Below are 24498 nucleotides of genomic sequence, written 5' to 3'. Positions count from 1 at the left end.
TCCAGCCTTGGCTTTCTTTCATAACTGTGAAATAAGTTTTCAGTCCCAGTGTCAAAAAGTTTCATGAATGGAGTAACAGAAGATATAACTGGTTTGCTATAATTATTATCTTGAAACTATAAGGTAAACTCTGAACTTTTTTTTTTTTTTTTTTTTGCTACTGTAACACGGTTCATGGTTACAGCTAAGGAGTATTGCAACTGATGAAAACCACCTCAGTAGCAGTGAGGTGCAACTGCAAAAGTACATGCACAACGTAAGAGAGAATGGTCTGTCTCTTAAAAAGGGAAAAAGGCTTATTTCTGGAATTGCAGAGATGATATGGAAAGCATTGAGCTGGATGCTTCTAGATGGTTATGCTACAAAGATAACACTAAAACATCACTGCAGAGGTTTGTTTGAAGAGTGTCTCATCCTTAGAAAAACCCAAACAAACAAAGAAATCTTTGGGCAGATTAAGCCAATGATATTTCCCATAGGTATAATGTTTTGGAAATTTAATTTTAGCATGCTATAGTCTCATTCAAATTATCTATCTTTTGTACACTTGGATCTGCTGACACAGATGGGGCCTTAGAACACTGACACTTGAATGTGACAGCAGTAGTCTGTCTACACATGTTAAGAATTTCTGTAATAATAGTTCACAGAAAAACGCAGAGAGCTGAAATTTGATGGTCGTCTAGAAAAAGAGCTTTCTGAAACCTATGCATTTCTGATGGTTGATCGACCTGAGGTAAGAAAACAAAACTGCATATAAAATGCTTTCTCTTCTTTTTCAATTAAGAGTTTTTGTTTTGTTTTGTTTTAAACTGAGTGTTTTTATTGACACACTTACTAATCTCTAAGTTATTTTTGCAAAATTCAGCACTGGAAAGTGTAGGAGGATGGGAAAGAGATATCATATTATGTCACTGTTTAAATCCTTTATTCTCTCCTGTTTAAGGTGCTCCACTTACATGTCTCTGTAAAGTATCTTCTCTGTTTTAGGCTCTGTGTTATAAATAAAAGGCTAGATTTTCTGGATGGCATGTGAGTGTTTATTGGTTTTGTGTTTGGGGTTTTTTTTAATTGAAAAGGAATGTTGCATGTTTTCATTGCAGTTGGTTTTTGGTGTGTAGTTGGTTTTTTGGGTTTTTTTTGTGTGTGTGTGTTTTTATTTTTTTTTTTCTTTTTGAGTCAAGAAGAGGTTACCTTAAGGAGAAGGTAACCTGTAATATTAGAAAATGGACCTTATCTCCTGTGTCTTTTCTTTGAGCATATGTTTTTAATGAAAGTGATGGAAAGGGAATTTCTGTGCTTTCTCTGCTATTATAGAGCCAGGATTTTGTAAGTATTCAATCATTTGGCAGGTTTACTTCTGTTTTGTGTATTAAAAGCAAGTAACGTTCATAAACTGGGTTTAAGATATAGGGAGGCTGTTTTTTTTAAGATACGTGTGAGTCTGTGTAAGTGCTTCATACTGAGTGTTCGACTTGCGCAGTTTAACGGTTGATGGAGCAATTCAGTCTAGTCTTACCTCTGGGTGGTTTTGTTTGTAAGGGTTTTTTGGGGGTTTAGTTTTGGTTTGGTGTTTTTTTTTTTTTTTAGCTCAATCAAAATTCTGTAATTGTTGTTTCTCACTGTTTGTTCTGTTCATATTCTGGCTTTCCTGATAGACTTACTTTAAAAAATGTCTGTTCTCTTCAGATCCAAAGCATATGCGAAAAGGGACTGCAGGTGGGCCACTCCAAAATAACAATTCTCGGCAGCCCTTCCATGGGTAACTCTCTTTTGATTATATGTGCTGGTATTACTCAGTATGAGTTGGCAGATAATGTGATGCTGTTGTGTAAACGTTCAGTCCTTTTTCTGTCACTTGCTGCAGGAACATCACAGCTAGGTATTTTTAGCGAAGTAGATTGACATCAGAACATTATTTCATGACTCTGTTTTTGACTAGTTCATTCAAATTCTTTTCCCAAAGGGAAGACCCAGTTCTCCTTTTGGCTTACGTCAAACCAACATATTATGTCTTCCCAGTAAAATTTAGAGGCAAAGAACTAATGCAGTCTATGGCTGTGTGCCTCTCTGTGTTTGTATATACATAAATGCATGTATATGCATTCCGAAATACGTAATGGAAATAGTAGCTCAGCTTAGAGTTGATGTAGATAAAACTAAAGTTCTTGAATCCACAAATCCAAGAAGAGCATAGATAAATTGGAGACTTGGAAGTCACAAGGTGTTGAAAGAGATTTGAAAGTGCAAGATGCAAAGTTCCTTTTGCAAAGCTTGTCAGATAGAAAATGAAGAAATAATTTTGTCATCGTGTATAAGAGTAACATGATAGAGAGGTGCCAATGTGAATGTTGAGAGCAGAACAGATGCGAGGCAGGGAGAACAAAGGTATACGGGCATGTAATGTTTTACTGTTTTATCCAGTAAAGGTTCTGGAGCAGTTTATCAAAGCAGTTATATACAGACTTGGAATGAGAGGAACCTAAGCAAAACAAATGCTTTTCGGAGTACCTGAGTTCAGTTACAGTTATTTGGTCTGAGGTAGTCAGCTAGACCAACAAATGACAGTGTATGTTTGAGGCCTTCAAATCTATGAAATTACGGTTGAAGTGTTGAAAAGCAAGAAATTATTTTACCTTTCCATTTGAGTGTCAATTCACGATTCCAAAACAGTGTATTTTTGTTAAGTGTAGAATGAAAGATTGCTGAGGATGCCAGTGTTTTCCTGCCTCATTTCTCAGTCGTACCTTCACTGCCTATCTCGACATTGTGCAATGCGACATTGTACAGAAGGACCTCAGCTGTTTAAAAAAAAACACCTGAAAGCAGTATCCGTATAGCCTTTGGGCAGGGCTTGTCCTCTCGGTCACAACACTTTCAGTAATGTGGGTGTGCTCCTTTCAAACTGAGCTAGTGTCCATGTTCTGCTGTGGTGTTTCATACTGCGCTTGGTGCAAGTAAACATTTATTCCACTATCTTGAAGTGGCAAATTGTGAACATGCCCTTACACCTTTCTCTGATCACGTTCCAGAAAGCTTGTTGTATCTTGATTGTTTGGTATACATTGAGCTTTAATCCCATGTAATGCTTCTTAAACTTCTAATAACGTTTTAACATTCAGCATAATGTGTGGTGTTTTGTTTTGTTTTTTTTTTAATACTCAGGTGTATATATCTCCAGGTATGCTGATTTATTGCAGCCTAATCCTCTAGAAGCTGGAGCAACTGGAGATGTGATCGTTTTTAAAATCATAAAGGTAAATTTATCTTGCTTATTCTTGAAGGATTATATTGCTTACTGATAAAGGTGGTTTTAACCTAACTTATTGAACTTCCATTTACGCAATTATCTGCTTATAGATAAACTAGAACTCTACCAGGTTTAAAATACAATGTTGACACTGAGCTTAAATAAAACATAATAAATTTTTATAAAAGGCAAAAATGTCTTGTTTTCCTTGAAAGTGTGAAAATAATGTACTTCTATAAATGGCTTTTTTTTAATGGCCTGTTTTAATTTCCCTGCTCTTACTTCCTTTGGTACTTGAAGCAGTTTGCCTGTTTTCAGGAAAATGCTTATGCTTACAATTCTTCTGCTTTATTACAGGGAAAAATGAAAAGCATATATGACCACATCGGTATGAAAGCAATGGAATCAACAGTAAAGAGTGCATTAGATCCAACACCAAAGCATGAGTGTCATGTTTCAAAGAATGCAAATAAAGTAACCTCCTTGTTGGCTTATCGAGCCTACGAACTTACTCAGGTAGAGGACAGTTGAGCATGCATTAACTTCTTTTATATAAGAACTTTATAAACAGAACTTTTGAAATGATGGAGATAAAAATCACTGAAGATATAACAGATACTGACCATGTGCTATAAAGCTGCAGTCTGGTGTATGCTTAGCAGTAGCCCACAGATGCCTGTATTAGAAATCACAGAACAAAATGTCATCCTCTCCTGTTTCCCTTACGGATACCTGGGCCTGACGGAGATGATCTCCTTCAGATTAGGATGTAGGTGGAATAGGAAATAGGATGTACGTGGGGACTGGAATGTAGACGAGGGAGGAGAGGAGATCATGTGTGGAGTTTGAAGTGTAGAAGTAGAACTGGCTAGTGGGCATTAAGTGAGACTCCTAAAAGGCTAGGAAAGAACAGCTCTTCCCCCCCCCCTTTCATTTGTTTCCCTTACCGAATTTTCAGGTTTGGAGATGGTGAGGGAGGAGAGAATGGAATCAGCTTCAGGCATTTCTGTTCCTCCAGCTGTTCCATCTCTGTTACTGCAGTAATCTGTTGCAGTCGGATTATTCCATCAAGTCCATAGATTTCAGGATACTTGAAAGCATTCTCTTCAGTGTTGCAACTTCTTTTGACTTCTGTAAATCAGTGCTGGGCACTGAATCAGATGGCTAGAAAATGAATGTATGTTTTCATTTCTCATTACAAACTTGCCTTAATTAACATTTTTCTTTGACATTAGAATTTTGTGACTGAACTAAGGATGGACTCCAAAACTCATAGCAGTATTTACTTGCCTCAGTAAATTTTTTTCTTTGTTAATCTTCCCTTACCTCACCAAGAATACACTTTCAAATAAATGTTGCAAAATTATTTTTCTCATTCTTGATGAGCTCCTGAACTAGTGTCCATCCTGTCAGTGTTTGATAAAGGAGGGAGAAGGTGAAAAAATGACCTGAATTGATAGTGTTATAAAGTACATATGAGAAAGGCATTTAAAAGCTTCCTTATTTTAGGTATCAGCTTTTGAAGAAACAGGCTGTTGGTAAAAGGAACATAAATGTGATTTATTATAGTAACTTATAACTTGTTTTATATACACCAGTTAATGTTTGGCATAATGGGTTTCAAACAAACTCCCTTTGTTTTTTTAAATAATTAATCATGAGGTATATTTTGTAAGCTATTCCTGTGAAACAGAGTACACCTTTCTATACTGGATTGTTAGTATACTTGCAAAACATGGTTTACCAGACTTCTAATTTAACATTGTGTTCCCTTCTTTTTCTAGTACTATTTTTATGAATATGGCTTTGATGAGATAAGGCGAAGACCAAGACATGTTTGTCCTTACGCTGTGGTTTCATTTACTTACAAAGATGAAATGGTGCAAGTACCAAAATTCTTGCCCCCATCAAGGTAAGCTACGAAATGAGTTTTGGAAAGACTGCATGCAGCATGAAGAATTCATAGCTCTTGGCAGTAGCTTAGAATTGATTTAGATGAACAGTGCAGAAATGAATGGACATGTCACAGGGACTTAGCATAATAAATACTTCTAATATAAAGCAAGAGGTGACAAAATGGGTTTTATGCAGCAGGCTGACCCCTGTAGGAAGCAGTTCTGCTGCTCTTTTCACCTACTCGCCTTCTGCCAAGGTGGAATCCCTGTATAAAGTGGTGGTGGATTTTTATTTTTTTTTTTTTGCTTTACTAAGGAAATTCACAGACATAAAAATGTTGGTATTCTGAAAAAATGTTCTGTATACTTTGTCACTGAACTCTTCACTGGTGTTATCGCTTGTGGAGAGAATATCTAAATGCGTAGTTGATCACAGATACAATCTGATACCTGTGCTGATAGGAAGGTATCCAGATGTAGGGACTGTACTATGTAGTGCTAAAAATAGTTATCGAGATGTCTAAAATAGCACAAGATACTGCAGCAGTGATAGCTTGAGGTTAGAGAGCCAGTTATCAGTGTTGATGTTTTTTTGGACTGCTAAAATATACTTAATGTAAAATTTAGTAGCCAGAAGTTTCTGTCTCAGCCTAGTCATTCTGTCTTTTTTTTTTGTTTTGTTTTGTTTTGTTAGATCAAACAGCTTCAACACAGATAGAAGTACAGGTAAGAATGAATTGAAATTTATTGCTTTTATGATACGGACATGGAAGACTTTTGGACTTTTTTCCCCGTGTAGTTTTATTTGTCTTTAACCAAAATGATTGCTTAGTTATGCAGACTGTATACCTAAGTTTTATCCCGTACCATACTGATTGCAGGCATCTCTTCCTGATACTGGATGATCAAACAGACACCTTAATGTGTATCTTCTTTTACCAGAACAAACCAGAACTGAACAAAATCAGAAGTCTTTTTTTCCCCTCCTTTTCTGCTTATAGCATAGTAAGAACTTATCTTTTGTTCCTGAATCTGCTGTTCAGTGGCACTTCAAATAATATGATTCTCTGTCCTGCTTTTCTTTTGAACCTTATTGAAGCAAAATATTAATATGTATGAAAGTGGTTGACAATTAAGGTAAGGAAAGAGCATATCATTCCACAGATGTTGGCATCAAGGGCATGCTTATATAGACAGGTACAGGTAACATACCAACCTTCTTTTCTCTGCTCAGAGCAGGTCAAAACAAGATAGGGTTGTAAACACCCTTTCTGTTACATTTAACTTACTATTTAACATATTATTGTCTGGTCTGGTATTAGTATGAAATTTTCACTAAACTGCTTTTGGAGATTCAGCAGCCTCTTTACTGCCATTTCCTTGCAGTCCCACCTAGCAAGTGATTTCACTTAGTCTTTCTTTCTCCATCTTACTTTAGATAAATCGAACTATACATTATGGAGAGGACAGCTTTGGAATAAAGGCAAACTTTTGTGCCACGCTTCCTTGAAATCAGCAGCATGTCCTTTCCTTCCATGCAAGCTGTGAGTATTACCATTTAAAGAATAAGTTTAAAATATTGTTGTGTTAAAACTCTTTCCAATAGAGACTGGTGAATTTTGGATATATTCACATTGCCTAGATGCTTTCAGTGTGTCAGACGAGACTTGAGTCGTGCATGTGCAGAGCTTCTTTTAGTTCATGCAAACAACTCTGTCAGCATCTCTATTTTGTTTGTTTCATTTTTTTCCCTTTGAAGTGACACACGCTCCTTTGCAGGAGAAAACAGTACTGGCTCACGCGATAGTCCAAGGAACTGATTTTTAAGAGCATGTATTTGATAGTTCTTATTTGGTCAATGAGGGTAGGACTATGGGGGGAAAAAAGAGATCTCTTTTTTTTTTTTTTTTTTTCTCCCTCCCCCCACCCTTCATCTCCAGTCCTGAGAAGCTTGAGGTTGAAAAAGTTGTGAGCATTGATCAATTGAAGAAAAAAATTTCACCAGCGTTGTTCTATAAAGAAACTTACCTAGGAGCAAAAGAAGGTAAATAGTTCTAGCTTAATTTTTTAAATTCAGAATTTTAAAAAGTTTTCTGAACTACAATTTTGTTTCTGTTTTTCTTACCTTCTCTTTCTACCCTTGTATCATGTCAGTGTTGAAGAACGGCATGTACTGTAGCCTTTATGAAGTTGTGGAGAAGTCCCGTTCTGGTAGTCACTTGGAGGGTTTACTTCAAAAACTAGAGAAAGAGAAACTTGTAAGTGCAACACATTTGACTATTCCCATTTTTAAAAATAATTTTCCTAACTAGTAATTGAGGCGTACTACAAGATCCATGATCTTGCTGGAATTCCTTAGCTGGTATATTCTTACGTATTGTATCAGGGCACTTCTCTACCCATGGTGGAATTTAGCTTACAGACAGTAAGAGAATTCGTAGTGAGCAAATGTCTTTGATTGTTTGAAATGGTGTACTTCTCTTGCTTGAAAACAGGTTCTTGTGAAACCACTTCTGGACAGAGGATTTCTTTTTCTTCTTTCTCCTTGGCAAATGATGTCCCCTTATGGTATGCGTACTCTGGGTTTTTTGGTTTTGAGTTGGTTTTGGGGGTTTTTTTTGGTTGTTTGTTTTGCGTTTTTTTAGGGGATTGTGTTTTTGAATACACTTGAAGCATAGCGGTCTGCTCCTTCTCAACTGATTTTATTTTCTTGTGTTCTAGACCACCAAACTGGACGGCCCCGCATGCTACATGCATTGTTTCTGTTTCCAGAACCTAGAGGTATAATGAGCTCAAGTAAGTTTGTTCACTGTTGGGAGTGTTGTGTACATCCTTATTTAAATGTAGTTTATATTCTGTTGAAGACTTTGTAGTCTTATAGTCTGTCAGCATAAACTAGGAATAACAGTTTGTGTTGGTTATGGTCATGGTGATGGTGTTCAAAAAGTGTTTATTTCTTCACAGAAGTAATTATCACACTACATATTTTAGGTTTGCTTGTTCATATTTCAGAAAGTAAAACTTTGTTCAAATTTCTTGATTTCTTGATTCTAGTAGAACTGAGCATCAGTATTCCAAGAGATCTATGCTTTAGTAATAACATTCCACTTCAGAGGTTTGAGGGCTTTCTTTAACCATCAAAACATTAAGGACAAAACATCTGAAAGTCTTTAATGTACCTGTAATTATTTTTTTTTTTGCATTGGGATGTGCACCAAAAACTGAGTAAATGAGCAAAGAAGATATTGATACAATCAGGTAATAAAAGATGACTGAAAGGACTTGGCTTTAGTAGAACTTTCATGCTTTGAGATGAGACTTTAATCTTTCACAGTTGAAATTTGCAATAAGTAGTACTAGCAGCAGAATGCAGTCCTTTTTGGCCTGCTGTGAGTTAGAAGCAATATTGTCAAAACATAGCTCTTTCCAGGCATTTCACTTTTAGAAAGAAGTTCTTGTCCTAAGACTTGGCAGCTTCCTAGATTCTTAGATTGGGTGAGAGGAGGTACAATATAAGATGACATTTAAATTCTGTGCATTCTAGTTCCTTAAAAATACTCCCGTTCTTGCTGCTGTGACATTTCAAAGACTTGTGAGCTCCAAACACAAGGTTAATCACTGGTTTGAATCTTCAGAGGTGCTTAAATGGTTGAATGGAGAAAAGTTTCAGTCTGTGATTGGAAGGGGGGAAGAGTGTGAATAATAAAAGGAGGATACGACTTAGAGCTTCCATGAGCTGCTTTTTCAAGGATGTCGTAAAAGGATCTAACAGCTTCCCAAGGCAGGGAAATCCTGCTCTTGGCACATGCTCCTGTTGCATCTCTTCGATTTAGTGAGTTGTATTGCTTTGCACAGGAATGGAAAAAACTGTATAGTTTTCTGCTGGGTTACTAAGCTGAATCATTTTATAAGGGTCCAGTGAGCTTAGAAGCAGCACAATGAATGCATCGGGATTGCACAGGAAGGAGTAATACTTCCCCTGTTTCTTGCAGGGAGCTGTTAGGCTGCTGCTTAGTAAATCTTGCTAAGCCTTTGCTTCTAGAAGGGCCAGTAAAGTGGTTTAAATTGGAAATGATACGTGTACCTAGGATACAGGTTACCACAAAATTATTAAAATGAGCAGTTCATCATGACTATGAGTAGGTTAACTTCTAAGTAGGCTTTAAAGCTGGTTACTTCACAAAAAAATTCCTTTCCTGGCTTTTGGGTTATTTTTCCATGGTCATTCCAAACTGTGTTTCACCAAATATGTATAATACAGAGTATTGCTAACTAGTCATCATTTATTTATAGCTTTATGATTTGATTTTAATTATGAATTCCCTTTTCTCCTATGGCAGCACAAAAAAGTGTTCCATTTGGAACACAGAAAAATTCAACTACCATGGTGTTGCACGAAAATCAGGAAATCATTCCAGAATTCACAAAGTTTATTCAGTCTCTACATTTTGCTTTAATCCAGTCTCGTAAAGACGCTACTGCAGATTTCAATGCTGTTGTGGAAAAGTATATAAATGAGTATTTGAAAAGATGCTGTAGTGGCTCTGGAAAATATAGAGAATTTGTATTATATCGGTATGAATCACGGTTGGATGACAAAAAATTTCTTTATTCTGCTCCAAAAAATAAATCTCATATTGACAGCTCCTTGCAAAACTATATTTTTGGTTGTGAGGCATATCAACTACCTGTTTCTAGAGCTAAGGAATTGATGGAGGGAAATCGGAAACTTCAACAGTTCAGTCCCATCTCAGATTATGAAGCCACAGAAGAAGACTCTGATTTTGCCAACTCAAAAAGCGGGAAAAGAATCCGTGCAAAATATGAAGCCACTGCTGCCAAGCGAAAACTGCCTCATTCTGGAGATTATGATCCTGATAGACTCAAAGAACTTATTAACTTAATCCAGTGTAGGAAAAAAAACGTAGGTGGAGATTCTGATTCTGAAGACCTTAGAAATAAAAGTGGTCTGAAAAGGAAGCTGGAAAAACAGTCTGAAAATCTGCGGAAATACTTAAAAATGAGCGAATCTTCAGAGAATAGTTGTCAGTATGAAGGTAAGAAAGTCTTTGTTTAGAGTTCCTCTTTCAACTTTGTAATTCAAAGCATACTTAACATTTAATCTTTACAGATTGAATATTTTTTTGCATACTGTGGATATTTTAATGCACGGTAGTTCATTTAAACATTGGCCTGAGATCTATCAATAGAGATGTTTACTTTTATATAGGTTACCTCTTTCTAGAAGACAAGTTAAAGCTGCTTTTGTTCTGCCTCTTCGGGAAGAAGGCAGACTTCCAAAGAGTTTCCTTAGCTGTGGAACTGTCCAAAGACTTCCTAATGTAGAGTACTAAGCAGACTTGCTCTCGTAATGTCTTTTGCAGAGTTTGACTTTAGGCATTGCTGTAATTCTTTATGGCTCCAATACCCTGTATAATACCTAAAAAATTTAGATGGGAGGGGAGAATTAAACTTATAAGCATGAGCACAGTCACGTTTTGAAATAGCCAGTAATGTGTGTAGTGGGACAAAGGAAACAACCTAATAGTATTAAATTGAATTATTCTGTACCTGAAATTATCTATATCCAAACCTCAGATAATTATCACAGATACTATCTGATACTTCCTTAAGACCTGCCACCCCCCGCCCCCTTTGATTTCTGTTTCCCTGACCCTTTTCCCAAGGCAATGATACAGGCCCCCTCAGAAGGGGGAAAATTGGAGAGAAGGGTGGCACAGAGAAGAGGGGGAATTACATCAAGCACCAGTCATTCTCGTGTGTAGTACATGAATCACTGTGGAAGATGAAGTGGCTGATCTTGGGAATAAGTTTCCGTTTTGAGAGGGACAGAAGGTACTGGCATGTGTGGATGGAGGAGACAGAGGGTAGGCAACATGCTAAGTCCTGGGCTTCCTGCTTGTGAACCTTCAGGGCCTTTTTACATTGATCGTTAATGTGAAATATGCGAATGCATTTCTACCTGGCTGTAATCAGAACAGTATCTGTTTAAATTTTGACTTAACTCCTTCAGGGGTATCAAAACAGCAACATCTTATCTATGACTTGAATTCCATGTTTTTGTGTAATCCTAGAAGTAATTTGTTTTGCAAAAAATAGTACCTAAAATACTGTGAGCTTAAGTATCTAAACATGATTAGGTTTCTGTGTACAATAAGTAAGTTAGGGTTTCATCAGATGCTTAAAGTAGTTCCTTGGCCTGTCTCTTTCCAAGAAGAATAAATACTTACGGTATTTACTCATCCAAGGGGCTGAGTAGAAGAATAACAACCCTGTTCTCAAGTTACCTTTAGTATAAATAGGCACAGTAAAGTTCTAGAATTATGCTGAGTCTAAGATAATTTGTGAGGTTAAGCATTAAGATACTCATCAGCTTCTGGAGCAACAGTGATAGGATGGAGAGAAGTAAATATCTTGCTGAAACTAATCTTTTTCTCTCAACAAGTGATGGAGAATTTTACAAGGTTTCCATAAAATACATAGATCGTAGTATGTGACTTCTATTAAAACATAAAATAGCATGGTGTTGCGTGACCTAAAAAACTGTTGTTATTTATCTGGGGGAGACCACTAGCTTTAGAAACTGCCATTTTATCAACATCTACCTGTTTTAAAAATTTTTGTTAAGAAAATAAATGTATGTGTACTGTATGAATTGGTGCTAAAGAGTGAGACTGTGGGTATGTGGTAAGTGTTTGGGGGGTGTGTGTCTGGGTTTGCTTTTATTTTAAAACTTAGTAATGGATTACTTTTCCCCTCCTCCCCCTACTCTAAGGGGGCAGAACCTCGGATTCGCCACACTCTGTTTTCTCAATTAATACTGGTCTTGGTGGACATGATACTGACTTGAGGCAGCAAGATGTATCCGACCCTGCTGTTACTGACACACATGGCCTCATTAAACTGCTTTTAGAAACACTAGCTAGTGCAGGACGCTTGGATTCATCGTTGGCACGGTCTGTAAGTCAAGCTTTAGGATTAAGCACTGATGAAATTGAAGAGGATATGAGACAAAAATATGAATATGAATCCATTCCAGCACAGGACAAAGATGATCATGAGCTTCCTAATACTGCTCAGGCTGAAAATGTTAACTTTAAGGACCCACAGAGCCCAGTGATACTGGAAACTGATGCGGCATGCTTACACTACCCTGTTGATGTTGATCTACGGCTTTCAGCTAATGAAGTAGGCCTTGAACACATGCTACGTTTAAAAGTAAGTGAAACTGCCATGTAGGTGGATGCTGGTAATGAATGTGCTATTTTCATAAACATTACGAGACTGAATGAAAAAAACCATTCTATTTTTTTACGTAGGTAAACATAGATAAGCACTAACTTTCCTGTGAAGAAGCATTTCTGTTTGGTAGGAGCGTATATGGAAATTTACTTAACTCTAAGATATGTGTTCCTGGTTCTTCATGTCTACTCTTTCTGTAGTAAAATTATAATTAAGAACACCTGAAAGATGGAAAGCAACCATGGTCTGTTTTCCTCGCTGGCTTTACAGTAAGTGCCATATGCAGCTGCTCCAGCAGTAGGCAGCAAAACTTCCGTTGTTCTGTTGCCGAGTGCTGTATATGAGGGTGTTTCTTCATGTTTGCTGAGACCAAAGCCTTGCAGTTGTCTTCTGTCCCTTGTAGAAAAAAGGTAATCTATTCTGGCTCTCAGCTTTCTTACGGTGGTGTTTTTTTTCAGCAATCTGTGAAGTTGTCGCATGGAAGAGGTAGAGCGTTAGTGTAACAGCTTGCATACTGCCTTCCATCTTCCTCCTCCTCGGGGGGTGATTCTTGGTCTGGCGAGGGTATTGATGTTTGTTGAACCTGAAACACAGTAAGGAGAGATTTGAGAGTTCCTTGTCATAGTTATTGCCTAGCTGTTACTCTTCCCAAAAGTAGGTTATAAGGCAGTAGTTGCTGTTCCGTATGGACTCTCTCTCAGCAATGGTTGCAGGGCAGGCCATTAGTGCTTGGGTACTACATAGTCTTTAACCTTATAGACCTGATAGGTGGTTTGGATACAACAACTTGTCATGATTATGACATTCCATCTCGGGCACAGAAACTGGCCTTTTTTTGACCAGGCTCCTCACAGATCTAAGTTGAGACAATCTCTTTCGAAGCTTCTGCACCCAGAATTCTTCCCTCTTCTCCCTCCAAATGCAAACCAAAAATAAATGTATCAGTTGTAGGCTGTATGATTTCAAGACTTTTTTCGACCTGTTGCTTTCTTGTCATAAGCAAGAAAGTGAAAAAGTCAAATTGCAATCTGTACTTGATATTTAGAGTTGGTTGGAGGTGTCTTAAACAAGAATGTTCATCCATAGGTGATCAATAGTTACTCTAGAGAAGCAGAATGAGAGCTGTTTCCTTTTAATGGTAGCTGCCTCTCTCATTTTGACAGAATAGATTGGCAAAACTAAGTTGATTGTCTTTGGAAGCTAAATATGCTTTATGGGTTCTGGATTGTTGTCTTAAAAAACCAAAAACCCCCATTGGCAACGGCTTACCTCAGCTGACTTTCTGTGGTTGAGTTAGTGACCTTTTCTAGTGACAATACCTCAAGATTAATAAAGTGATTCTTACTGCTTTGCAATCGTCGAGCATCCTTTTGCTCTAATTGTAGTTATTGCACCAGTTTTGGGAATTGGTTTTGGTCCAGCCTCTTCAAAGTGTATTCTCTCTCCTCCTTAGTAGTAGCAGGCATTTTATAGGGCAGGAAAGCACCCCTCACTTGTGTGCCCAAGTGAGGACCCTGCAATCCTCATCTTTCCGTCTTGTACTGTGGAAAAGACGATGGGCTTGTGTCTGTCCCTCTAGCAGTGTCTGAGTGGGAGAGCGCCAAGAAATGTGCATAGTGGAAGGTCCTAAATGCTCTGTGGATATTAAAGGCAGTTGGGGGAGTTGGCTTTATTTAGTTTTGATGGGAGCAGAGTTGAAAAATTGTGAGCACTTAAATGCATGCCTGGCTCTCTTTATGCGCCCTCTTGGTGCAGTGCTGTGTATGTGGTCCATGCATACTCTTCATGACGGCACATAACTGGCAGAACACCCTTTGCTCTAGAGAGTGGTGATTCTGTCATCTCTGTTATTGATGCTTCCACACCAAGCCCAGTTTAAGTCATGCAGCAGGACAGAGTTTGTCCTGCCTGTAATTACTGTGCTGTTTTGCTTCTAACCATCTGGAAGGTGAGATGAAGTTGGATTGTTAATAGGGCTTAATATTAGTTGCAGGCACTTCATGGCTTTAGTCAGCTATCAAGACAACAGCCTGAAAAAGGCTAAGGAGTAGACGGTTTTCCTAATTTTTTTCCCCTCGTTGCCTCCTTTCCTCCCTGCTCCACCCAGCTTCTGTAGTCTAAGGCATGTGCTCAGGTCTGCCTTAATTACTTAATGATAGACCATCAGCAAAGACATCTGTCTCAGAAATTATCAAACAGGTAAGTGAAATATATAAGTAGCTCATGGAAACATTTCCAAGTTTGACTTGACTTGATTGACGGCAAAATTGCCAGTATGCTGGTGAACTCGGGTGCGTTCAGGATGTAAAATGCATTCAGCTGTTCAGAATGTAAAAGCTTAATAGCTACCGAAAAAAAAAGTTTTGAGCTGAGAATTTTTATTGTTTTTTAGGAAGCAAGCACTGGAAGTGTAAGTAGTTTTGAAGACTACAGTCCCTGTCCTAGTACACCTATAGAACACATTTATCGCAGGCAACATTCCAACTCAAACAATATAGGAGAAGTTGGAATGCACTGGAAACTTATTCCAATTACAGGTAAGATGGGTTTAACTCTTATGTTGCTACAAACAGTGAACGACAACATGTTCTCAAGGTTTGTATCTTTCATAGATCCCATTCGTGGGTCACGTGTTGGTATGCAAGCGTATATATGGCCTATGCAGTTGTTTCTGATATTTGATTAATACAGAAATCTGCTGGATGAAAACAGATACCAGTGGAGAATATTGCTTTGGGTACATACTGACATTATTTAGAAATGTGGATGCTTGAGTATTTATCTGGTGAGGTACATAACTGTTTTGAATTCAGTGTTTGAACTCGCTAGGTTCTGCTGAAAGATTGGATGGGCGGATAATTGCAACTAGTAATCTAGAAAAGTAATGAAAAACGTGTTCTCCTTATAGAAGGTAGTCTACTACTTATTGCACCAAGCTCTTCTACTGGAAGTGCTTTGAAGTCTTTGTCCTTATCTAAACATTTAAATCGTAAATAATCTTGTCCTACTTCTTGATGAGTCAACAGTGTCAAGTCTTGGGAGAGCGTAAAAGCATGGATTTGAAGGATGTGGAAACTGGGCTGTAGGAATAGTCATCAAGAGCTGTAAATTCAAGGCTACAAATCAAGTTGTCTTATGACTAAATCCAGATAGAATTTAACTGCATTCTCTGAGTAAAAACGTAGTGATTTCTGATCGTCTTCCAGGAATGCTGGAATCTGACTCTTGGACACTTCTGATATGCATCCAGTTGGGTAGTTCAGCAGCTCGTTTTTGTTTGTTTGGCTGAAAAGGGAGCAGGGCAGGGGAACCAGGTTTCCCTTCACAGCGTTCATAGGCCTTTCAACAAAACGACAGGGTAGTTCTGGATAACATTTTCTGCACTTTCTTTAAGGGCCAAACATCAAAAATCTGTTCTGATATTTTGCTAAGTTACAGAGTACGGAGACTGTAAAGCTGTTTGGATAGGATAGTATGTTGGAAATCATAAATCATTCTTAAATAGTTGTTGAAGTGTGTGTTTGGGGTTTGCTCCTTGCTCATGCATTTGGTTTTTGTGAAGACTTGTGACCCAAAGGTGTAGATCTATGAATGATGCCACCTTCAGAGAATTCTATTTTAATAAGGGTAACTTTAGTTTAAATAATTTTTTTTTTCTTAATTCTGTTTTTTGCATGTTAGAAAATATTTTGGATTTCATATTCAGCAGTACATCTTTCTGTTTAAATTCTGCTTAATGTTTTTTAATAAAAACTCTTAGTAAAAACAAAGGTTTGGTTTTTTTTAAAAAAAACAAAGTTTCTTTCTTTCTGGAAAACTTTAAATAATAACCCTTGAAGAATAATCTAATCAGTTCTTAATCATATGTATCTTGAAAACTTTTTTCCTAATGTAATTGTTACAGAAACTTTCCATCAAATCAGGATGAGTGGGTTGTATATTATTTTTTTCGATAACCTTAGGATTTGAAATTTTACTTTATTGGGGTGCAGACAGGAGAGCCACAGAACAAAATTTCATTGCTAAAAATTGGTATGCAACTGATTAGCTGTATTAAAATGTAAGAAGCTATAAAAATAGCCCGAAATTTAAAGCCATAGTATGGCTTTTAATCTTCTTACCAAGACTTGCTTACAGTACAGTATTTCTTGATTACTGTAGTGATGCAGCTTGTAAGTGGTGAGCAGCTCAAGAAGAATAGATACAGAACGCATTCTGAAGTACCTTGCTCTCAAACGAGCTTAAACGAAGTTTACTCTGTTAACGTTATAATTTAGTACCGAGTTCTTCAGAGTCTTTTAAAATTAATACACTTGTGTATGCAAAAGGTGTAGATCAAGACTGAAGGTATAGGGCAACAGAGAAAAGGTTCAAATAAAATAGAATGGAACTAATTGCAATAACCTGAGTTTTATCTGTGTTTAGTGCTTTTAAAGAAAACTAGAAATTGGGGTTGACTCAAAGGCTGTGCTTTGAAGGATGGAGAAAGAACACGTAGTTTCGCTGATAAGGAAAATAAAATGGAACCGCATTTCTGGTTTCTCTGTATAACTCTAGTGGCATAAAGTAACTCTGAGGTGATGCTGTCCCCTTGGAAAAGGGATCCTGTTAGGGGCAGGCGTTTCCTTTTAGATCTGGATGGCCATGATCAAATTAGGGACTGAAGAGAGCGCTTTTTAACTGGCTACAAAACCAGCTGCATCCCAAAAGAATACTAACTTCTAGAAACTCTCTGTACTACCTTGGTTATCGCTTCTGTTCCAGAAACCGGCTTTTCTGCTCACAACTGTATTAGCTTTAAAAACAATACACCACTTTCAAAAACCAAAGAAACCTCAAACAAAACCAACAAAGAAAACCTCCTTTGAAGTGTTTGTGGAACAGGTGTATACCGAAATGCATCTGTGTAGCTATCTCATTAATTGCAACATGTTACATCTGGTTTAAAAAGAAACAAAACCGTAGTTTTGAATGTGGCTGGTGAAGAAACCGAGGGCTGCAGAAGTGAGCCGAGGTTTGGATTATGAGAGGCGCTCAGCGCTCCTTGCAGCATAACTGGTTCTGCGTATCAATAATTACCGTAAGGCTCCTGTCCTTCCTTTTTAAGCAAAAAAACTTCTGTTCTCAATTGCAAGACCAGACATGCAGCTTGCGCTTTGCAGTCTTAACTCCACAAGGCAGCGTGTGGCTAAAAGGAGCCTTTTGAAAGTCGGAGGATTATAAGCCAGTAGCAAATGAAAATATTTGAATAATTGGTCACCCTGCTTGATTTCTAATTTGATTTTTTTATTGTAATTAAGGCAGTTCCTGTTATGCTTAATCAGATGTTATCTCTAGGAAAGGTGCTTGTGTTCTGCTTTTCTGAGCAAACTTTGACTTTGTTGTTGTACCATCTTAGCAGCTATTACATTCTCTGTGCTTCGTACCTCAGCAGACAGTAGCGCGCGAGTCTGGATTTAAGTTGATTGGAGGGGGGAGGCACAACAGTAATGCTGTTTTAAAAGTGTGTTTTGGAGGCTTTAGTTATCAGTTGTGTCTGACTTTCAAACATGAGATGACGATGATTAACTCTTCCTATATAGGTCTGAAATCACCAGAAGAACCACTGGTGTATTTACCGCCAAAGGATGCCTTTCCTAATGACCCCCGGGTAGTAAATAGACAGAGAAGTTCTGATTATCAGTTTCCATACTCTCCATTTTCAGACACACAAAAGGGGACAGCAGAAGATGGACTTTATACAAGACAAGTGGAGAAACCTGAAGATCAGTGTGGGCTAGCAGATCACCCTTTTACAACTAAGCATTCCATTAGTGCAATAATAGAGACTACACTGTTAGAAGAATATAATCTCTTTGCAAGAAAGATTCAGGAAATTTTGCAGCAAAAGAATATTGCTTACGTTAGTGGTATGTCCACACCAGTCTTCTCTGCCCGAGAGAGGATAATGAGACTTTCTGAATACATATGTTTACAGGCATCGGAGATTTCTGTCCAAGAGTATATAGAGACACTGAGTGAAAAGCTGAATAGTGTTATTTTGTCCTCTTCGTGCATCAGGCATACTCCACCCATTTATTCTAGTCCTGAATCAGCAGAAGTGGTTTGTAACACTGCACTGAATCCTCCACCCGACACGATACCCGTTTGCAAGGACGCTGGCACAGCATTGTTATCGGAGCCGTTGTGTAATAACATGGGGGAAGATCTGGATTCTAATGAGCAGCGGTCGTCAAGCTTACCCTTAGCGAAGGAGGACATAGATCACGTGAATGCTAAAACAGAGGAGATGTTGGCGTCTGATCAGACCTCTTCCAGCGGTGACCTGATGGAGCCACCAGAAAAGACGCAGAAATCCCCAGAGAACTTAAACATTTCAACCCAACCAGCCCTTTCTGATTTTATAAGCCAGTTAAAACCTGAAGTATTTAACAGCTTGGTCAAAATTATTAAAGATGTACAGAAAAACACTGTGAAATTTTATATTCATGAAGAGGAGGAAAGCATTCTCTGCAAAGAAATCAAGGTAAATATGTTCCACTTCAACCCCTCTTTAGTGTTAAAATAGAATAGAGTGCCTTTCAAATCAGAATGTATAAAACTGGACTTGCAAACATAAGGTTTAAAGGTTGAGTTGTGAAAGTGTCCCATTTCTCAGCTGAGGTTCTGAGGTAGTCTTGCTTAGAGTTAGCTTTTACGTGAGTCTTTCTCTTAGTAGTTGGAACGCGGAACAGGCTGTAGTTTGGTTCTTACGTAGATACGGCCGGGGGGTGGCCTTACAGGAAAAAAAGACAACAAGGGCAAAAATGTGATAGCTTACCGTTTTAGAGAAAAGATGGGAAAAGTCTGTGTGTGGTTTGGGGTTTTTTCCCCTCCCCCTCCAGTTAGTAGTACAGGTAACTTTAGGAGATTACTCTTATTCTGTACTTAAATGCAGAAGAAGAAAGTTGAAAGTGAAACGATAAAAACTTCTGCCTTTACTTGCAAACTCCTGCAGTTTTGATAGCCCGTCAGTTGGCCACGTATGCACGATTCTGTCATACGACTGACTTGCTGAAACAGCCTGTTTCTGTGTTGCGGCATCCTTCCGATGAACGTATCATCGGCAAGACGAGGAAACCAGTCCCTCTGAGATTCACTCGAGTGGAAAACTTAATGTGGTCATTGTGTGGGGATTGTTTTGGCTGAATTGCCTGTTCACTTTTTCTTCACCGTCTTCTCTTTCTGTGGTGTTAGGAATATCTTACAAAGTTAGGTAATACGGAGTGCCATCCAGAGCAGTTCCTGAAAAGAAGAGCTTCTTTAGATAAACTGTTGATAATTATTCAAAACGAAGACATCGCCAACCTCATCCATAAGGTATTTCACATAAGTAAATGTGTACTGTAGAAAGCTACTGTTAAAACATAGTGAGACGACCTCATTTTGAGCAAGGCTACTTTCTCCTAACAACCTGGCATTTGAGCGATGTCCTGTGTTTAGCTGCCATTTGAAGAAACAACAATGGTTGTGGTAAATACCTAGTCACGTTCCATCCTACACCCCCGGCTTCTTCCAGCTCCCCGTACGTGCTAACGCGTAGCTGTAGAGTTGTGGAGAGGCCCGAGCGGTTCTGCTCCTGGCTCTGTGATGCTTTAAGGGCACGGGAGGGCAGCTGTCGGACGGCCTGGGGTGTCCCTGACACTGGGGGTTATGAACCTCCCAGTAAAATTATTCCACGTGCTCAACTCCCGTTGTCTCATTCCTGTCGTGGTTTTGAGAGAGCACCTCCCAAGCAAGAGAAAAAAATTCTTTGAAAAATGTGCTTTGAAGTTCAGTACTTGGTATTAGTAAGTAGGAAAGTTCTGTAGTTCCTTTTTTTGTGTGCTTTGGTATATACATCTCTGATTTATAACATTTTTAAACAGATACCTGGCTTAGTAACGTTGAAGAGGCTTTCTTGTGTCAGCTTTGCGGGTGTCGATAGTTTGGATGATGTGAAAAATCACACTTACAATGAATTATTTGTGTCTGGTGGCTTTGTTGTGTCAGATGAATCTGTCCTTAATCCAGAGTCCATCACTACAGGTAAGTGCGCCGCTTTCGGAAGCTTTAGAAGACAGACAAAAAAGCCTGATATTTTAGTATAGGAGAGAGATGCCATACTCATCGCCGTGGGGAATCCAGCCTTCTAATTTTCAAGTCTTCTAATTTTTGTGAGGTTTTTTGGAGAACTTCAGCTAATTCAGTCTCTTTTCTTACCTTAATGGCGTCTCCGGGGAACATGTGAACTTGGAGATCTTGTCTTTCTACGTTTGTGTTAGACTGGGCAGTTATGGTTATGGAACCCTGTATTCCTTACTACTCAATCCACAAATATGCTAGGGAAAAAATTGAAAAAACCTACATTTTCTTCACTTTTTCTTTATTTGAAGTGGAATAGTTAACGAAGTTACCAGTTTTTTAAATAGATATTTTAGCAAGGCAGAGCACGTATGACTGAACTCAGCTTCTGCGTAAGCAGACACCACCGTTAGGCATCTGACTTAGAAAAAAGCAGCTCAGTTTTGGAATATTGTTGTTGGCCGATCTGCTAGGAAGAAACCCTGAAGTCCTAGGCTAATGTTCCTAGTTGTGTAACCATACTTTGATGAAAACGGAAAGCAGCTTTATGTATATACTGCAGCAGTACTTTCAGTTTGCTTACCACAACATTTAACTTCTATTCACTATCTCCAAAACAGATAAACTAAAACAGTTCTTAAAGTTTCTGGAGGATCTCAATACCCCAGATGGGAAATGGCAGTGGAAAGTCCACTGCAAAATACAAAAAAAACTTAAAGAGCTGGGAAGGTAAGTAGTGGTCTTCAAGTACGGGTTGTTAAAATGCTTCAGCTTTAATTATGCCCTCCAAAACCCAGTTACGTAGAACGTACTCTTACGTCTGTCTTTTGACTTCATTTTAATGTTTAGACTGAACTTGAATCAAGTCTCTTTCTAATAGTGCGCTTTTCCCCCGTTACAGAATGAATGCTAACGCCCTGAGTCTGCTGACCCTTCTGAACACCTACCAAAAGCAGCACTTGGTTGAGATTCTGTCTTACCATAACTGCGACTCTCAAACTCGAAATGCTCCCGAATTAGACTGTCTTATCCGGCTTCAGGCTCAAAACATCCAGCAGAGACATGTTGTCTTCTTAACAGGTAAAACCAAAATTGGTGAATACTCCTCTCCCTCTTTTGATAACGGGTGCTAAATATTAATACAAAATCTCCTTTTATGTATTTAGAAAAGAATCTCAAAACACTTTCACATTATGTTGATAATGGAATAGTGGTTGCTACTGTTGATGACTTTATGCAAAATTTTAAAAGTCTCGTTGGGTATCACAACTCGGTTACTGAAGAAAACAGCCTTCCTCCCTCTGATGCTCACGAAAGACAATCAGGTAATATTAAACGCGCTTACACTCTCTCTAGCTAATGAGCTGTGCGGGGTGGAGGTCCCTGAAATAGTGTGCCTTTCCTCTTGTAAGCAAACACTACAGCTGGCAAGGAAAACCCAACTCTCAAGCTACTCTTTTTCTATTGTAAATGATGGGGGAAAAGCAGCTGGGCTGGAGGACCAGAGATCTTAAGTAGAGAACTGCAGGCTAACATGGTATTCCTAAGGTTAGGCATATGCCAAAGTGGTGTAACTGTTTTCAGGAAAAGGATAAACTTAATGATAGCTTTTTAGAAACGGTAACAAAAGTCAGTGATTGTACTGCTTCAATTGTCTGATCAAATACTCACCTACTGTGTAACTTTAGATGCTGTTTTGACATTAACCCCTTTGGAGCTGGGAGTTGGGATTTCCCAACAATAAACATGAACACAATGCGCAGAAGCTTTTAGCATCGGAGTAACTGGACACTCACACAGAGGGTTAAGTGTGTATGTTGAGTAAGTGAACAAGAGTGGCAGAAGACCAAGACTTAAGGGATTTTGGACTTGCAGACCTGAAGCTAACACTGTGTGAGTAGTGTATAGCTTTTCTAACAAAAGTTTGTATTTCAATAGAATAGGACTTTCTCTTTTTTTTAATGTAGTTCTTGTAGAAAACGATGAAAAGGATGAGGAGGACATGTCTCTGGATTCAGGGGATGAAACATCACAAATAGAAATCTGCAATGATGCCTCTGATGCTCAGTTGGAAGCTTTGCAGACAGAGGCCAAGGGCTCACATGGCGTAGGTGCAAAAGAAAGCTGCTTATCAGTTACAGAGTTGTCTCCTGAAGCACAAATTGGCTTGCCGGAAAAGACTTCTAAAGTTGACTTGGAAGAGAGACACCCAGTTACTCCAGTTTCTACAACGTGCGCGGCGGAAGGAGAAAAACACAATGCAGTTGAACAAACTCCTTTCAGTAACTTCCAGGTTTACAGCAGACAGTTAAACATGTCCCACCAGTTCAGTCACTTCAACGTACTCACTCATCAGACTTTTCTGGGAACAACGTACCCCATTTCTTCGGCAAGTCAAAACCAAGAAGGGGGCAATTATTTTCTCTCTGCTTACAGTCAGAGCATGGATACAGAAAAGTCATCGTCGCCTGGTGGTTGGGATATAACTTGCGATTCCTCCAGGCCATACTCAAAACAGAAATAAACTCATAAGTCTCTTTTTATAAGTTGCTGTGGACTTTTCTGTTTCTAAAATGGTGGATTAACAATTTCTATTTTATTCTGGAACAAAATGTTTCTTGTCCTTTATCTCAAATGTTTTCTTGTCTTATTTAAATCCTGATGGCCTGTACCTGTTGGAAGCATCTGAAAATTGAAATAAATATATATATTTTTTAACATTTACTGTACTTGAATTATCTTGTTGGCTGGCACTTTTAAGTTTCTACATTTGTATTTGACCTGTACCCGGGCTTCAGTTTGAGGTCTGTTTTAATGTAAAACTGAATGTTTGCCTAAAATGTGTGAAACAGCGAGGTTTTTTTTTAACTGTAAGAGTATCCAAATCACTTTTCTTTACATAAATATCAAAACTTATGTATTTATTTGACATTTGACACAAATTTTGTACAAATGTTTTTACATAGCTCTAAGGTAGTGTAGTTATTTTAATGACTATATACTGGATTTTGGCTAAATACCTCAATTAGAGTAACCAATGGTGCAGTTCCATTACAAAAATAAAATAAACTCTTAATGCACAAGGGACTTGCTAACACAGTGCATCGTCTGTGGTTTTTCTGTTGTTTTCACAGTATGTGAGAAACCCAAACCTCAGTTCATGAGCAGCAATTATCTTTGCGTCCGATTTTGATACTCCACGCTTACTACAGCACCGTCAGTGCCAGCTTACAGCTTTTATCTGGCCGTTGCAATTACTATAATGAGAGAAGGACAAGCCTGGTTCTAATGACTGTGGTAGGGCCATTTGCATGGGAAGAACCTCAGCCCTCTCCCACTCCAGAAGAATGATTACTGGTGCTTTTTTTTCCCCCCTTTTTTCTTTTTTAAACTAGCATTGTCACAACTGCAGGATTTTATCAGTTTCTTAATCTTGTCCTTTTTAATTTCGCATCTGCTGAGTTATAAACTTCTTTTTCCCCAGTGATTCTCTCTGAACTGGCTCATTTTGTACATCATCTTTTGACTCAGGCTTCTGGAAAACAGCAGCTGACCGTCGACAGCCCTGGAGTCTCAAGGCCTCCCTTGTTATTGCCTTGCTGGGGTTCTCTATGTGAATACTCACCTCGTCATTTACTGCTCGTCTTCAAGTTGTCCAAAGTCATCTTTGGGTTTTTTTTCCTGTTTGTAATTTAATTTTTAGTGCTTTTATGTAGAATGTGCGGTTTAGTACCAGATGACAAGTGTCTGAAACTGTATGATTCTAAACTTACAAAATTAGTCCGGACAAATATTATTGGTTAAAAAAGGGTAGCTTTTAAAAAACGAACACAAAAAACCTGTAGACTTTTCCCTGAAGTTGAATGTCTTTCCTTCTAGCAATAGTTGATAGTTGTTTATTTGTTTAAATGAAGAACAAACCAGCACTAGGCTAGCGTAGCAGTTGTTACCTTCCTCCCCCCCCCCCCCCCCAACACAGCAAATAAA

General features: G+C 38.4%; 1 protein-coding gene across 6 annotated transcripts in view; it reads left to right on the top strand.

Moving 5' to 3' along the window:
• TASOR (transcription activation suppressor) overlaps nt 1-24418 on the top strand; it is a 36279-nt gene extending 11861 nt beyond the window's left edge. For 2 of the 6 annotated variants that reach the window (XM_082321817.1, XM_082321813.1), the window contains exons 3-23: nt 644-736; nt 1690-1762; nt 3166-3257; nt 3608-3766; nt 5035-5162; nt 5840-5871; nt 6584-6689; nt 7086-7189; nt 7300-7403; nt 7641-7713; nt 7867-7941; nt 9486-10202; nt 11942-12384; nt 14801-14945; nt 17991-18934; nt 19645-19767; nt 20316-20475; nt 21132-21240; nt 21413-21591; nt 21678-21836; nt 22479-24418. In XM_082321817.1, the coding sequence (XP_082177943.1) occupies nt 719-736; nt 1690-1762; nt 3166-3257; nt 3608-3766; nt 5035-5162; nt 5840-5871; nt 6584-6689; nt 7086-7189; nt 7300-7403; nt 7641-7713; nt 7867-7941; nt 9486-10202; nt 11942-12384; nt 14801-14945; nt 17991-18934; nt 19645-19767; nt 20316-20475; nt 21132-21240; nt 21413-21591; nt 21678-21836; nt 22479-23035 (4500 nt within the window). In that variant the 5' untranslated portion in view covers nt 644-718 and the 3' untranslated portion in view covers nt 23036-24418. Of the gene's footprint in view, nt 1-643; nt 737-989; nt 1033-1689; nt 1763-3165; nt 3258-3607; nt 3767-5034; nt 5163-5839; nt 5872-6583; nt 6690-7085; nt 7190-7299; nt 7404-7640; nt 7714-7866; nt 7942-9485; nt 10203-11941; nt 12385-14800; nt 14946-17990; nt 18935-19644; nt 19768-20315; nt 20476-21131; nt 21241-21412; nt 21592-21677; nt 21837-22199 lie in introns of those variants that run through there. The other 4 variants (XM_082321815.1, XM_082321814.1, XM_082321816.1 and 1 more) reach the window with 4 other exon arrangements.
• Nucleotides 24419-24498: the final 80 nt, after the last annotated feature.

This window comes from Platalea leucorodia, assembly GCF_965183815.1.
Source record: "Platalea leucorodia genome assembly, chromosome: 9".
Classification (NCBI taxonomy): domain Eukaryota; kingdom Metazoa; phylum Chordata; class Aves; order Pelecaniformes; family Threskiornithidae; genus Platalea; species Platalea leucorodia.
The sequence above is the reverse complement of the archived record's forward strand: the minus strand, read 5'-3'. Positions and strand labels throughout refer to the sequence as shown.